This window comes from Mizuhopecten yessoensis, unplaced genomic scaffold (assembly GCF_002113885.1).
Source record: "Mizuhopecten yessoensis strain PY_sf001 unplaced genomic scaffold, ASM211388v2 scaffold6361, whole genome shotgun sequence".
In the NCBI taxonomy this organism is placed as follows: Eukaryota; Metazoa; Mollusca; class Bivalvia; order Pectinida; family Pectinidae; genus Mizuhopecten; species Mizuhopecten yessoensis.
In genome coordinates this window covers 201530-218122 of record NW_018406511.1, presented here as the reverse complement: position 1 = coordinate 218122, position 16593 = coordinate 201530, and the positions used below count along the sequence as shown (strand labels likewise).

The following is a 16593-nucleotide window of genomic DNA, read 5'->3' as shown; positions in this document are numbered from 1 at the left end:
GAGGTCTAGTAGGATATCTGATACAAAGGTCTAGTAGGATATCTGATACAGAGGTCTAGTAGGATATATGATACAGAGGTCTAGTAGGATATCTGATACAAAGGTCTAGTAGGACATCTGATGCAAAGGTCTAGTAGGATATCTGATACAAAGGTCTAGTAGGATATATGATACAGAGGTCTAGAAGGATATCTGATACAAAGGTCTAGTAGGATATCTGATACAAAGGTCTAGAAGGATATCTGATACAGAGGTCTAGTAGGATATATGATACAGAGGTCTAGAATGATATATGATACAGATGTCTATTAGGACATCTGATACAAAGAAGCGATATCAATCTTACTATCTGGTGTCGTATCGTGGTTGGTGTAGGCCTCGTCGTGAGTACTTTTATAATGGGTCGCTCGTCGTGAATCTTAAACGAACAAAAATATCTTTTAGAAAAATAGTGGATCTGTCATTAGTTTCCCTTCATATTAGATTGATGACACAAGTTTTGGATTGTTCATCTTTGCGAGCCTCTGGCGATCAAATATGAAAAATCTAAAACGAGTATCGTCAATCTAATATGAAGGGAATTGAATGACAGATTATTTTCATAATACAATACAAAGTAAACTGTATAATTGTGATATGAAAGGAATATATTGCACTTGGCCTCCTCTGAAACAATGAAAATTGCGTCCGCTTCATAATGACATGACGTCACATTGATTCTTCTTATTCGATTTTGACGTCATTTCCTGAGTGATATAACACACGTTACATAAGCATAATTTATATGATCGCTTTATGACACTGCATAACACGGTATTCATATCATAAAAGCGATTAATAAATTTACAGACGCTCATAATCTAACAAAAGCGGCGTTTTACTCCGTCTAAATACAAAACTGGTACTTACTGGGGAGGGATCCAGCGACAGTCTCCATGTCAATCAATGCTACATCAGAGTAGAACTTCTGAAAGGCTGAAGTAACATAGTATAAAGGGACAACGTTATAATACAAGGAGGTAACTAGGATAGAAAAGTATCATCTAAAAAATGACACACTATAATAAAGGGATGTAATCTGTGTAGAAAATCATCATCTCATGCAATGACAATGTTATAATAAAGGGGGGTAATCGGTGTAGAAAATCATCTTTTAATGTAATGACAACGTTATAATAAAGGGAAGTAATCTGTATAGAAAAATCGCCATCTAATGTAATTACAACGTTATAATAAAGGGGGGTAATCTGTATAGAAAAATCGCCATCTAATGTAATGACAACGTTATAATACAGGGGGGTAATTTGCAGAGAAAAATCGCCATCTTATGTAATGACAACGTCATTATAAAGGGAGGTAATCTGTATAGAGAATAATTATCAAACGCAATGACAATATTAAAATGAAGGGAAATAGTCTGTATAGAAAAATCGCCATCTAATGTAATGACAACGTAATTATAAAGGGAGGTTATCAGTGTGGAAAATCGCCATCTAATGTAATGATAATTTTATAATAAAGGGAGGTAATTTGTATAGAACAATCACCATCTAATGTAATTACAACGTTATAATAAAAGGGGGTAATCTGTATAGAAAAATCGCCATGTAATGTAATTACAACGTTATAATAAAGGGAGGTAATCTGTATAAAAAATCAACATCTAATGTAATGACAACGTTATAATAAAGGGAGGTAATCTGCATAGAAAAATTGCCATCTAATGTAATTACAACGTTATTATAAAGGGGGGTAATCTATGTAGAAAATCATCATCTAATGTAATGACAACGTTATTTTAAAGGGAGGTAATCTGGATAGAAAATCACCATCTTATGTAATGACAACGTTATCATAAAGGGAGGTAATCTGTATAGAAAATCACCTTTTTATGTAATGACAACGTTATAATAAAGGGAGGTAATCTGCATAGAAAAAAATCGCCATCTAATGTAATGACAACGTTATTATAAAGGGGGGTAATCTATGTAGAAAATCATCATCTTATGTAATGACAACGTTATTTTAAAGGGAGGTAATCCGTATAGAAAATCACCATCTTATGTAATGACAACGTTATCATAAAGGGAGGTAATCTGTATAGAAAAATCGCCATCTAATGTAATGACAACGTAATTATAAAGGGAGGTAATCAGTGTGGAAAATCGCCATCTAATGTAATGGCATCTTTATAATAAAGGGAGGTAATCTGTATAGAAAATCATCATCTAATGGAATGACAACGTTGTACGAACGGGAGATAACCTGAATAGGTCATTACGTTTATATTCGCTTCGGCTTATATATAAACAAATAAGATACAAACCATCAGATTCGTGATGATAATGCCAGTCCGTGAGCAGCCTGATGACATCTGTAAGTACCGGACAATAACAGAATACATTCTAAATAGTTTATCAGTGTTTCGTTGACGTCTGCGTTGCAAATCATTTATGATAAATCAAAGCTAAAGTAACATTTACATTTTCTACAATATATATAATGATGGCTTATCCAATGGCAATACTATATATGTTATGATAAGTTTATTTAATTATCATCATTTAAACTTAACAAAAACCTAAGATCAATATAAAAAGACCAGCGCATGTACCGGAGAAGCCGCATCAACACATAACGAACTGATTCTCAGTGTTATCTTTGAGATAGGATATGTTAAAATCATAAAAATAACATGTATATCATGCCTGATTGATTGCTGATATGAACACCATAAAGTTATATCAAAACATCGACCGACCTAGATTGTTGAGAAGTGTCAATTCTCATTTAGCTTTCCACAAGAGTATATATTGGCAGGTGATTCAAAGGACACATTAAATGTTTTGAACATAAGACGTACGATCTCTGTCATCTGTATTGTCGCATCCGGATCCGGATCCGCCGCTGCTGTGACTTCCGGTTCCGTGACTACCTCCTTGGCTATGATGCTGTTTATACCATTCGGCAATGGCCCCAACTATAGAGCGAAATATTTCAATCCTTAGGCATTATATAACTCAATGTTCCAACAGGTGGTTTTCGTCAAATATTGAAAAAGGAACAAAAACAGGTTATAAATTTTCAATACATACACATGATTGGTTATCATTCAAAACGGAGTGACCCTTTGATTAACAAATCCAAATAAATCAAAATATATACAGAACATTGATGCCAAATTAATAACAGGATGACTTGCTCTACGGGAATCAACCCGGTTAGATATGATTTCATCCAACCGTATAAACATCTAATGGAAATAAATATAAAAGATTTCGTTAAGTTTTATCATGAACCAATCCAGGTATAGTAAGACGTTGAATCACGTGATATAATAATGCAAATCAAATAAACCGGTCGCCTGTAATGCCTTACATGGTGAATGGATGTCATAGTATTGCTAAGTGACTTCATAATGGATACAGTTACGTATCATATATCGAAACGGTATGTGAATGCATTATTACAATACATATATTATTAAATTATGCTTTTTTGTTTAACTTTATATATTTTATAGTAAGTTCATAATTCAACTCTTAATCGCACATGCAAAGAACACTATCTTACACGCATGGAAAATATTCAAGAAAATGTCGTAACTGCAAACATCGATCAGACTGGATAAGTACTGTTCCAGCTTACATGTATTACACGAGATGTTTGTAGAGTCTATAATAACTGACTGTCTATGTGAATGGGTGGACATCCCAGGCTCTGCTACACAGTAATATGTACTCAAAGGTAAAATGTCATTTTAATAATCAAATGCCGTTAATTATTTAACCGTACTTACAATCAAAACCAGCGCCTACAATTCCATGCACCAAAATACACGCTGCAAAGAAACAATATATGTGTATTTAAAGCAAAATAAAACAACACTGAGAAGTGTATCAAATATGAAGTTGTTGTTGATGTTAGTGCGGGAATATATCTTCATAGTATTATTGAAATATTTAATAATTTGGCACGTGTTTAGTAGTCCTTTTGAAGACAACTTTACTTTATTTAGATGAAAATAATTGATTTATTTAACAGAATAGATTTCTACTGGGGAAGTTATCAACGTTATTTAGGTTTTCCTGAATTCACTGAGCTCATACATTGCCTTCATTTATTGATATATGTTTGTATTCCTATGTTCAGATGAATGTGGGTGGCCATATACCATCCTAATAATACAATAAGCAAATTATCATATTTGTGAATGTTCCCCGTATAGGTTAATCATGATTAGCCTTGTCACACCCAGAACACTAACAAAATGTATTCATGATTAGAAAATGAAAACAAGCACCTACATGTTATACTGGACTGAGGGGAGGTAAGTTAACCTTAGTATGTATACGTTTGTTGTACTGAGGGGAGATAAGTTAACCTTAGTATGTATATGTTTGTTGTACTGAGGGGAGATAACCTTAGTATGTATGTGTGTGTTGTACTGAGGGGAGATAAGTTAACCTTAGTATGTATGTGTGTGTTGTACTGAGGTGAGATAAGTTAATCTTAGTATGTATATGTGTGTTGTACTGAGGTGAGATTAGTTAACCTTAGTATGTATGTATGTGTTGTACTGAGGGGGGATAAGTTAACCTTAGTATGTATGTGTGTGTTGTACTGAGGGGAGGTAAGTTAACCTTAGTATGTATATGTGTGTTGTACTGAGGGGAGGTAAGTTAACCTTAGTATGTATGTGTGTGTTGTACTGAGGGGAGGTAAGTTAACCTTAGTATGTATATGTTTGTTGTACTGAGGTGAGATAAGTTAACCTTAGTATGTATATGTGTGTTGTACTGAGGGGAGATAACCTTATTATGTATATGTGTGTTGTACTGAGGGGAGATAAGTTAATCTTAGTATGTATATGTTTGTTGTACTGAGGGGAGATACGTTAACCTTAGTATGCATATGTTTGTTGTACTGAGGGGAGGTAAGTTAACCTTAGTATGTATATATGTGTTGTACTGTGGTGAGATTAGTTAACCTTAGTATGTATATGTTTGTTGTACTGAGGTGAGGTAAGTAAACCTTAGTATGCATATGTTTGTTGTACTGAGGTGAGGAAAGTTAACCTTAGTATGTATATGTTTGTTGTACTGAGGTGAGGTAAGTAAACCTTAGTATGCATATGTTTGTTGTACTGAGGTGAGGTAAGTTAACCTTAGTATGTATATGTTTGTTGTACTGAGGTGAGGTAAGTTAACCTTAGTATGTATATGTTTGTTGTACTGAGGTGAGGTAAGTTAACCTTAGTATGCATATGTTTGTTGTACTGAGGGGGGATAAGTTAACCTTAGTGTATATGTGTGTGTTGTACTGAGGGGGGATAAGTTAACCTTAGTATGTATATGTTTGTTTTACTGAGGGGGGATAAGTTAACCTTAGTATGTATATGTTTGTTGTACTGAGGGGAGATAAGTTAACCTTAGTATGTATATGTTTGTTGTACTGAGGGGGGATAAGTTAACCTTAGTATGTATATGTTTGTTGTACTGGGGGGAGATAAGTTAACCTTAGTATGTATATGTTTGTTGTACTGATGTTAGGTAAGTTAACCTTAGTATGTATATGTTTGTTGTACTGAGGGGAGATAAGTTAACCTTAGTATGTATATGTTTGTTGTACTGAGGTTAGGTAAGTTAACCTTAGTATGTACATTCGAACCTCGTTATCTCGAAGTCGACGGGGTCGTGGGAAAACTTCGAGTTATCCGAGTATTCGAGTTATGCGGGTTCATAGATTTGGTATGAAATTTGCTGTTGGGACATAGCACTAGCACTAGTTGATTCTGTAAATGAAAACACACAATCAAATTATATCGTACATGTGACACATTGATTCATTAAAGCCAAATATGACACCTGACACCTCCTCAACTCGATGTAATCAACAGCAATTATCGTTTTGTTTTAAATCTCTCGATCGACTTTCAAAGCCATACTGGCTCCTGTAAAAACATGAACCCGTAAAGCTGACCTAGGTTGTGATTTTAACTGTGGAACTCTTTTATGCATGACCACGCTTTGTGACCAATTTTCCGGTTTGCACTGTCGTCTGTTTAGGTGTACAAATCATTAAACGGACTCGCAGTAAGTACAGATTACTGTTGATCAACATTGATGCAGTTTGTTTTTTATTATGAATAACATGGTTTTTACAGTCCGTAAACTTTACAGTCCTAAGCTTTATCGTAAATTCTATTTTACTGATTTCATGCTAGTCTACTTACGAAAGATGTTTATAAACACGGAATGGCGAAATGTCGTACTTTTGCGTTTTATTTGTATCAAAGAATTAACAAGTGACAAATTGAAATTTGAATACTATGTTGGATTAACGCTATTGAAACCAATATTTTACTTCGAGGTATCCGAGTTTTTCGACTTTTCAGTGTTCGAATTATCAGAGTTTTATTTACTAAGATAAAGAACAGATTTGGCCGGGACCGGAGAAATACTTCGAGATAAACGGGGCCTTCGAGTTAAAAGAGTTCGAGATAACGAGGTTCGACTGTATATGTTTGTTGTCCTGAGGGGAGATAAGTTAACCTTAGTATGAATATGTGTGTTGTACTGAGGCGAGGTAAGTTAACCTTAGTATGTATATGTGTGTTGTACTGAGGTGAGATAAGTTAACCTTAGTATGTATATGTTTGTTGTACTGAGGGGAGATAAGTTAACCTTAGTATGTATATGTGTGTTGTACTGAGGCGAGGTAAGTTAACCTTAGTATGTATGTGTGTGTTGTACTGAGGCGAGGTAAGTTAACCTTAGTATGCATATGTTTATTGTACTGAGGGGAGATAATTTAACCTTAGTATGTATATGTGTTATTGAGGTGAGAGAAGTTAACCTTAGTATGTATATGTTTAGTGTACGGATCTGTTGATGTATTCCTAAAATAACGAAGGGCATCTCTATATTGTAGGTTATCAGTCTGTCCTTGCTCTCAACCCGAAATTCTGCCATGTGGCAGGTATAAATCAATCACACAGTCACGAAACAAGTGTTATCGGAATCAAATCGGTGACCTCATTCTCCATTATTCATGAGGACTGGTGAAGTTACACTGTCAAAGTTGTGCAGAATTATTTGTAGAAATTGAGTTAACGTGGATGCATCAAATTTTGTGTTTAATGGACAGCGCGATAGATATGCCATAGGGAAATTCGTGTTGTTTCTTCTGACGTCACAAATACATTATCCTTGCGATGTAGATTAGTCGGTCACTTCGGCAGTTTAAAGCCATTGTAATGTAATGATAAGTCTATGACACGACTTTGGTTTTTTCCAAATGGCCAAATACCATAGTTTTGTAGCCAAAGGTAACTCTCGCCCAATTATCATGTTCGTTATTTAAATATATATTAATATAAGCAGGCTATTACTTTATATATTTAACGAGAGGTCATTTTCCAATTTTCGATATCAGTAAATGATGAAAGGTCAAAGGTCAAGGTCACTGTTACTATAAATAGAAAATCTGTTTTCGTGCGATAACTTGAGTTTCCTTGGGCCGATCGAACTCAAACTTCATGCAGTGCTAAGCATACTTGCATTTTCAAGAATTTGTTATGGATACCAATGAGGCGATGCTGGTCTTGCTTGTGGACACCATATTGGAGTGGAATTGAGACAATGAGTATGCATAGCAAGTTCCTTAAAACTCATCATTTTACTGTTAAAATTATGATATAGGTCAACGAATTTATCGGACTCTTTTTTCGCGTATTTATCCACAATCAAGCGATGTTTTGAAGAGCACCACAATGCTCACTGTCATTTGAGGTATAACGTCATACCTACAGTCAACGTCATCGGGGGAACGGGGCAAAAAGAGTTAAGCCAGCAAATGAATATTTTTGTTTTGTTTGTATTGTTGTTTGATCTTAAACTTCCCTTATCTATTAAAATAGACACTCGTGCCGTAATTAGACTTCCCGCTCCTCTAACAAGGCACTAGTTTACGTGGGCGTGGGTCATAAGATGAGCATGTGAACCTGAGGAAACCAGACAAAGCTAAAACGAAATAGTTTGATATTGAACCCTTGCCAATGATAATAGTAAATATAGTTCATAACCATAAATAAACCGATTATAAAGCTATTGGGTAAGGTGTCGTCATCGTGTTTTCGTATTCTGTCTTTATATCATGTTACATAGCTCTTGTGTATTGCTTTGGATAAAGTAAACATAACAGCGCAACTGTCCATAGTTTAAAAAAAAAAATCTGGAATGAGTGAAGGTAGATCAGGTCTCCTGCTATTTATTCATTGATTTTTTCAGCGATCACAACTGTTTTATGCTTTTTAATTAATTTACTACAATAGTTATAATTAAGAAGTAATCACTATGGTAGACCAGCCAATGATAATGTGTCGTATTTGAGCACATTTACAGTATAAGGGAGGATTACCCCATTCACACCCCTGCTACGACAAACTTACTTATTATCACTACCCCACGACATCACAACTAATTTGTTATTATTTGGTGATATAAGTTTACAGGAAGCAGTTAATATTGATATTTTGACATCTGTACAGAATTATAGTGTGCAAAGCAAACGTTTTAACTGAAAATATATGATAATCAACGCATATGTACTTTATCTTATTTATTGTTATTGTGTGAGTGAGCGCAATAGGTATGAAAAACATATTATGAACAAGTTTCTCATTTTGTTTGTATTTAGGCGTACATCACTTCGAGGCGTCATTTCCTGCTTGAGTATATCACTGCTATTCAAATTCATCGATAATTGTTACATTGTTTACATTGATCCTTCATATTTCTGCCATTCTACGAAATTAGTTTATGTATATGTTTTAGAACTTACTTGCAATATGATTTAATGATAACTATATATGTTATCTGTATCGTGTATCTAACGTAACGAAACGGACGTTGTATAAGTACTTTGTACTTGTTTCCGAATCGTTATTGATTATATATTGAAAATATAATGTATTGTATATTACCAGAAATAAATACAGTTTAAACACCCCTGCAGGTGAGGATCGGGGAAATAATACACCTGCTGCTACCCACTGCATGAATGGTAAGAGGCAACCAAAGCAAACCCCTTGCAGAATTGGGGATTTGCTTTGGTGTCCTCTATTTGGGGACACAAAAGCGATCAAAATAAATCTGCTGCGTCCATTGCAATATTTGGGATCTTTAATTTTTCTTTCTACTTCTAACTACCTTTTATTTCCTAGCGCCTTGCTTGGCATCACCTCACTTTTGGCTTGAATGTTGAGCGTTCGCCCAGGTGAGGAAGGTAATGGGTTCTGTCCCCAGGCCGGGACATACCAAAGTCCTTAAAAAAAGTAGTTGTTATTCCCTGCTTAACGTTCAGCATTAAGGGGAATGGCAACAACTGGTTAACCCATTGTCAGTATAAGGTGACCGGCTGAATGCTGTGCTTGGCGCCCTCGGCATGGCATTTCAGTGAGATAGCACTATACAACCGGCATCAGGTCCGCGCTATCACAAGGAGGCAAGCACACCAATATACCCTGTCTCCTGCATGCACACACGTAAGCACGCGTACATTACACATATTTAGGCACGTCCTTAAATGACCTTAGTGTTAATAGGACGTTTAGCAAAATAAAACCAAACCAAGCCATACCCCATTCAGTTCTGAGATCCTGTAATATCCTATCATTTAACTCATTCTGCTCCCAGGAAATCTGGCGCTCCAAATGATACATGCTGTAGAGTGCAAATTAGATTTCCATTGATATTTTAATGGTGGGCGAGTGTTGTAAAGGGAGTTGAACACATTCTTATTTGATGTAACATTTTGAACATCTCTAAAATGTTCTGATATTTCTTGAATTAGGAATCGTTGTAAACCAACCCTTACTTATTATTCTGTCCAATATGTGTACAACAATGTACTGCAATATACAACATATGTCCTATAAGTTCTACATTTAGCATCGCTGATTTGACATTTTTGAAACATAGACTGCAATAAATTGAACAAACTCATATAAATATTCCAGTGTAGTGTGCAAAAAGATGTTCTAATTTTCTCGTTTTATATGTATTACATGTCTAATGAAACAAAAGCAAGCAGGGTTTTAATTTACAAATATCAATGTAACAACACTAGAACAGAGCACGTGTGACACTCATGAAACTTCCTGACAACAACCCAGATATTTTCTGCTTAATTGAATAAATAAAATAGTTACAGAAATTCAACGTCAAAACAACGTTTTCTTAAACCATGTTACCAATCTGTATCTCCATGAATATGACGTGATTCCCTCTACCTGAACAAATACCGGTATAAATATGACGTGATTCCCTCTACCTGAACAAATACCGGTACAAATATGACGTGATTCCCTCTACCTGAACAAATACCGGTACAAATAGGACGTGATTCCCTCTACCTGAACAAATACCGGTACAAATATGACGTGATTCCCTCTACCTGAACAAATACCGGTACAAATATGACGTGATTCCCTCTACCTGAACAAATACCGGTACAAATATGATGTGATTCCCTCTTCATGAACAAATACCGGTACAAATATGACGTGATTCCCTGTACCTGAACAAATACCGGTACAAATAGGACTTGATTCCCTCTACCTGAACAAATACAGGTATAAATATGATGTGATTCCTTCTACCTGAACAAGTATCGGTTCAAAAACTAAGCATAAATGGTCACATTAGTATCCTCACAGATACAGAAAGTGTGTGTCTTATGGTTGTAACATTCTTTTAGTGTTTGTCTTATGGTTGTAACATACTTTTAGTGTGTGTTTCATGGTTGTAACATACCTTTAGTGTGTGTTTTATGGTTGTAACATACTTTTAGTGTGTGTCTTATGGTAGAGACATACTTTTAGTGTGTGTTTTATGGTTGTGACATACTTTTAGTGTGTTTTTTTATGGTTGTGACATACTTTTAGTGTGTGTTTTATGGTTGTAACATACTCATAGTGTGTGTTTTATGGTTGTAACATACTTTAAGTGTGTGTTTTATGGTTGTGACATACTTTTAGTGTGTGTTTTATGGTTGTAACATACTTTTAGTGTGTGTTTTATGGTTATAACATACTTTAAGTGTGTGTCTTATGGTAAAGACATACTTTTAGTGTGTGTTTTATGGTTGTGACATACTTTTAGTGTGTGTCTTATGGTTGTGACATACTTTTAGTGTGTGTCTTATGGTTGTGACATACTTTTAGTGTGTTTTTTATGGTTGTGACATACTTTTAGTGTGTGTTTTATGGTTGTAACATACTCATAGTGTGTGTTTTATGTTTGTAACATACTTTTAGTGTGTGTTTTATGGTTGTAACATACTTTTAGTGTGTGTTTTATGGTTGTAACATACTTTTAGTGTGTGTCTTATGGTTGTAACATACTTTTAGTGTGTGTCTTATGGTTGTAACATACTTTTAGTGTGTGTTTTATGGTTGTAACATACTTTTAGTGTGTGTTTTATGGTTGTAACATACTTTTAGTGTGTGTCTTATGGTTGTAACATACTTTTAGTGTGTGTCTTATGGTTGTAACATACTTTTAGTGTGTGTTTTATGGTTGTAACATACTTTTAGTGTGTGTTTTATGGTTGTAACATACTTTTAGTGTGTGTCTTATGGTTGTAACATACTTTTAGTGTGTGTCTTATGGTTGTAACATACTTTTAGTGTGTGTTTTATGGTTGTGACATACTTTTAGTGTGTGTTTTATGGTTGTAACATACCTTTTAGTGTGTGTTTTATGGTTATAACATACTTTAAGTGTGTGTCTTATGGTAGAGACATACTTTTAGCGTGTGTTTTATGGTTGTGACATACTTTTAGTGTGTTTTTTTTATGGTTGTGACATACTTTAAGTGTGGGTCTTATGGTTGTGACATACTTTTAGTGTGTGTCTTATGGTTGTGACATACGTTTAGTGTGTTTTTTATGGTTGTGACATACTTTTAGTGCGTGTTTTATGGTTGTAACATACTCATAGTGTGTGTTTTATGTTTGTAACATACTTTTAATGTGTGTTTTATGGTTGTAACATACTTTAAGTGTGTGTCTTGTGGTTGTAACATACTTTTAGTGTGTGTCTTATGGTTGTAACATACTTTTAGTGTGTGTTTTATGGTTGTAACATACTTTTGCCGAAAATTGTTTTGGCATATAATTGCATTACCAGGACATTCATAAATATCGAACCTAATCATTGTGACAGGGACCTACAATTCATTCTCCGGGATAGAAATTATGTTTATAATGTTATTACTTTATTTTAACCTTTAATTATAAAATAATAATATACAGTTTTTGATATAGCGCCCTATCTAGCTAACATAAGCCACTCTAAAGCCCTTTACAGTACATAGATATACAATTATTACAATAAGCATATACATTAATCAATACAATTTTGAGGAATCCGCAGGAACTGTCTTATCAGGCGCTAACTACTAAACCTATGCCACCTGGCTAATATCTCCCTATGTGTGTATGCATGCATGTTTTCTAATGGACCGTGCTTCCAACGGCATCTCACTTGAATGCTACTGCACAGATACCGCAACATCCACCCCAGACCAATCCATACTCCATCTGGGTTATTGGAGATGTGTGGACAGGATACATGCGTACGACGACTTCGGGGATCGAACTCCGGCCGCCTGATTGGAAGGCCAGAATGTAAACAACTCGACAAATCCGCCCTTTGACTCCTTATCCAATATTTTGTGTATATGGCGTATTGTTTTATGAATACCTTTGATAGCCCTGAACCTCTATTAGGTATGGCATCACACTAAGGTAGGATATTGGTAAACAGAACGGTCATTGATGTAAAATCAGTACACTCACTAAGTCAAGATACAAAGGGAACGGTCATGATGATATTGATGTTAAATCAGTGCACTCACTAAAGTAAGGATACAAAGTGAACGGTCATGATGATATTGATGTTAATACAAACAGAACGGTCATGATGATATTGATGTTAAATCAGTACACTCACCAAGTAAGGATACAAACAGAACGGTCATGATGATATTGATGAAATCACAAACGTCCGACAACTGTAACTGTCGTCTAAAGAGAACTGAAATTTCCAAAAGTTCCCTGAAGACTTGGCTGTAGACGTAACTCGCAGTATATAACCCTTTAGCCGATACACTTGTCACGTTTTCCTAGATAAGGACATTCCCTAAGTCTGAGGATAGGCCAGCAACACTCAGTAGTATGTATTGGTAAACTATTTGTGTCATAACTGTTGTACAGTTAATGAAATTGAACGATATAAACCTTTGAACCTTGAATAATAACGTCACCATCACTAATTCATATTATAATTGTGAGAGTATAGTTAGCATTTCCACAAACATGCGCTATTGACTTCATTACTGATGCAATAGCACTCATACAGGTTAACAATACAACACTAGCTATAACCATTGTAGTGAGGCGGTTGTCAGACCAGGTATAAGGCATTTCACGGCAAAACAACTTAATCCCGAGTAGCTTGATATTTGTCAATCAAATTCGTTATTCGGGAAAAGAGGTATCACCTGTTTTCGTTTATCATAATAACAACATCACTGTTAGCTATCTCTAGCCGAGAAACAATGTCGTTTCCTGAATGTTATACGTCACCAGAAACATATGCACAGGTAAACAGAGTCCAAGTTTCCTTAAAAGGTGACCTACATGTGCTGACTAGAGTAGGAAATCTATTGTTTCAACGTAATCACGTGTAAATGACAACAAATATAGCTAAGTTCCTCTCAATTTCAAAAGAGCATATCTGTTTTATTTTTAATGATGAATTGTCATTTTTGTTCGTACTTTTTTAAACAAATGATTTATCAGTTGTTCAACTTTGAAATATTCAAAACAGTTTATGATTAAATGACGACCACACTCCTAGCGTTTCAGCGTTTTTGGCCCTAAGCTTCACCGACGAGTCCTAGAAGGAAAAAACAGACGTATGATGCCGTGTAATCCTTTGTTTGGCAGATTGTTAGGTACTTACTTTTAATCACAATGTCATTCTGTTTTTGGCAGACTGTTAGGTACTTACTTTTAATCACAGAGTCATTTTGTTTTTTGGCAGACTGTTAGGTACTAACTTTTAATCACAGAGTCATTCTGTTTTTGGCAGACTGTGTAAGGTACTTACTTTTAATCACAGTGTCATTCTGTTTTTGGCAGACTGTGTAAGGTACTAACTTTTAATCACAGTGTCATTCTGTTTTTGGCAGACTGTGTAAGGTACTAACTTTTAATCACAGTGTCATTCTGTTTTTGGCAGACTGTGTAAGGTACTAACTTTTAATCACAGTGTCATTCTGTTTTTGGCAGACTGTGTAAGGTACTAACTTTTAATCACAGTGTCATTCTGTTTTTGGCAGACTGTGTAAGGTACTAACTTTTAATCACAGTGTCATTCTGTTTTTGGCAGACTGTGTAAGGTACTAACTTTTAATCACAGTGTCATTCTGTTTTTGGCAGACTGTGTAAGGTACTAACTTTTAATCACAGTGTCATTCTGTTTTTGGCAGACTGTGTAAGGTACTAACTTTTAATCACAGTGTCATTCTGTTTTTGGCAGACTGTGTACGGTACTAACTTATAATCCCATGTCATTCTGTTTTTGGCAGACTGTGTTAGGTACTTACCTTTAATCACAGTGTCATTCTGATTTTGGCAGACTGTGTAAGGTACTAACTTCTAATCACAGTGTCATTCTGTTTTTGGCAGACTATGTTAGGTACTAACTTCTAATCACAGTGTCATTCTGTTTTTGGCAGACTGTGTTAGTTACTAACTTCTAATCACAATGTCATGCTGATTTTGGCAGACTGTGTAAGGTACTAACTTCTAATGACAGTGTCATTCTGTTTGTGGCAGACTGTGTTAGGTATTAACTTTTAATCACAGTGTCATTCTGTTTTTGGCAGACTGTGTAAGGTACTAACTTTTAATCACAGTGTCATTCTGTTTTTGGCAGACAGTGTAAGGTACTAACTTCTAATCACAGTGTCCTTCTGTTTTTGGCAGACTGTGTAAGGTACTTACTTTTAATCACAGTGTCATTCTGTTTTTGGCAGACTATGTTAGGTACTAACTTCTAATCACAGTGTCATTCTGTTTTTGGCAGACTGTGTTAGTTACTAACTTCTAATCACAATGTCATGCTGATTTTGGCAGACTGTGTAAGGTACTAACTTCTAATGACAGTGTCATTCTGTTTGTGGCAGACTGTGTTAGGTATTAACTTTTAATCACAGTGTCATTCTGTTTTTGGCAGACTGTTTAAGGTACTAACTTTTAATCACAGTGTCATTCTGTTTTTGGCAGACAGTGTAAGGTACTAACTTCTAATCACAGTGTCCTTCTGTTTTTGGCAGACTGTGTAAGGTACTTACTTTTAATCACAGTGTCATTCTGTTTTTGGCAGACTGTGTAAGCTACTAACTTCTAAACACAGTGTCATTCTGTTTTTGGCAGACTGTGTAAGGTACTAACTTCTAATCACAGTGTGTTTTATGGTCATTTTTACATATGCACCTTAGGAATATGTACATAACAATATAATATGCATTACTTTCGGCCTGTTATGTGGTTTCTTTTATCATCTAATGAACATGGATGCATTGACGAAGCATGTCCAAAATGTCGACCCCACCTCCTGAGTATATAATATATCGTATGGCCAAGCATGCGTGTATTCCGTCTTTGCGTATTGCAGAGTAATCTTCTCTTGGGAGCAGGTATTGAATGTTACGTCAATGGTTTGTGTGAGAAAATAACGTCGTTTTCTCAAAAATTGATGACGTTACTCTCATAAACAAGTGACGTAACAATCAATACCTGCTCACAAGAGAAGATAACTCTGCAATACGAAAAGTCGGAATATGCCTATGAAGCATATGCCTTAGCTGTTAACAGGACGTTAAACTTTATAAAACTATGGAGACATTATCATTTGTCATTGACGCTTGACCCCATATAGATGTTTGCATCCCTCAAATGATTTTATATCAACCATAGCATGGTGTGAAAGTCTCGTGACACGTGTTAACCATCTGCAAGGGGGGAAAACTGCAAAACAAAATGGCACCAATCATTTTCATTTTAGGAGTTTTCGAAGCCATCCGTTATCTCAGAACTAAAACCAAGGTATTTGAGCCGAGAAAAACTTGAGATGCTTTCCTCAAAGAAGGAATGTCAATTTCGCAATATTTGGATGTCTAAAAATACCTTCCAATTTATTGCAGTATTTTTATTTTTAAAATAATTTTTTTTTTCGTAAATTTTAAATAATGTTGTCGTTATCCGTTCATGTTGTTACATAAACGTATATTTGATGTTGTTTTCATTTTTAATAACGACTAGGTAAGTTTCATTATTATCTCGTTGGACAGCGTCACTACTGTAACGTATGAGGCTGATTTTGCTGATTAACGATGTGATAACTTATGTGATAAGTTTGTAACCGACACGATCATATCTACAGTGTACCTTAATATGTGCCCTGTCCTAAAGTCGTTATCATGTAGTCATAAACTTTTATGCTTTTTAAGTACGAG

At 35.2% G+C, this 16593-nt stretch overlaps 1 protein-coding gene across 1 annotated transcript in view; it reads right to left on the bottom strand.

Moving 5' to 3' along the window:
* Nucleotides 1–13196, bottom strand: part of LOC110451990 — a 37942-nt gene extending 24746 nt beyond the window's left edge. Inside the window, exons 1-6 of the mRNA XM_021500230.1 lie at nt 13020–13196; nt 3800–3841; nt 2864–2980; nt 2327–2374; nt 910–975; nt 347–418 (exon numbers count right to left, since the gene is read on the bottom strand). Of these exons, the coding sequence (XP_021355905.1) occupies nt 347–418; nt 910–975; nt 2327–2374; nt 2864–2980; nt 3800–3841; nt 13020–13047 (373 nt within the window). The 5' untranslated portion in view covers nt 13048–13196. The remainder of the gene's footprint in view (nt 1–346; nt 419–909; nt 976–2326; nt 2375–2863; nt 2981–3799; nt 3842–13019) is intronic.
* Between the last annotated feature and the right edge of the window lie 3397 nt (nt 13197–16593).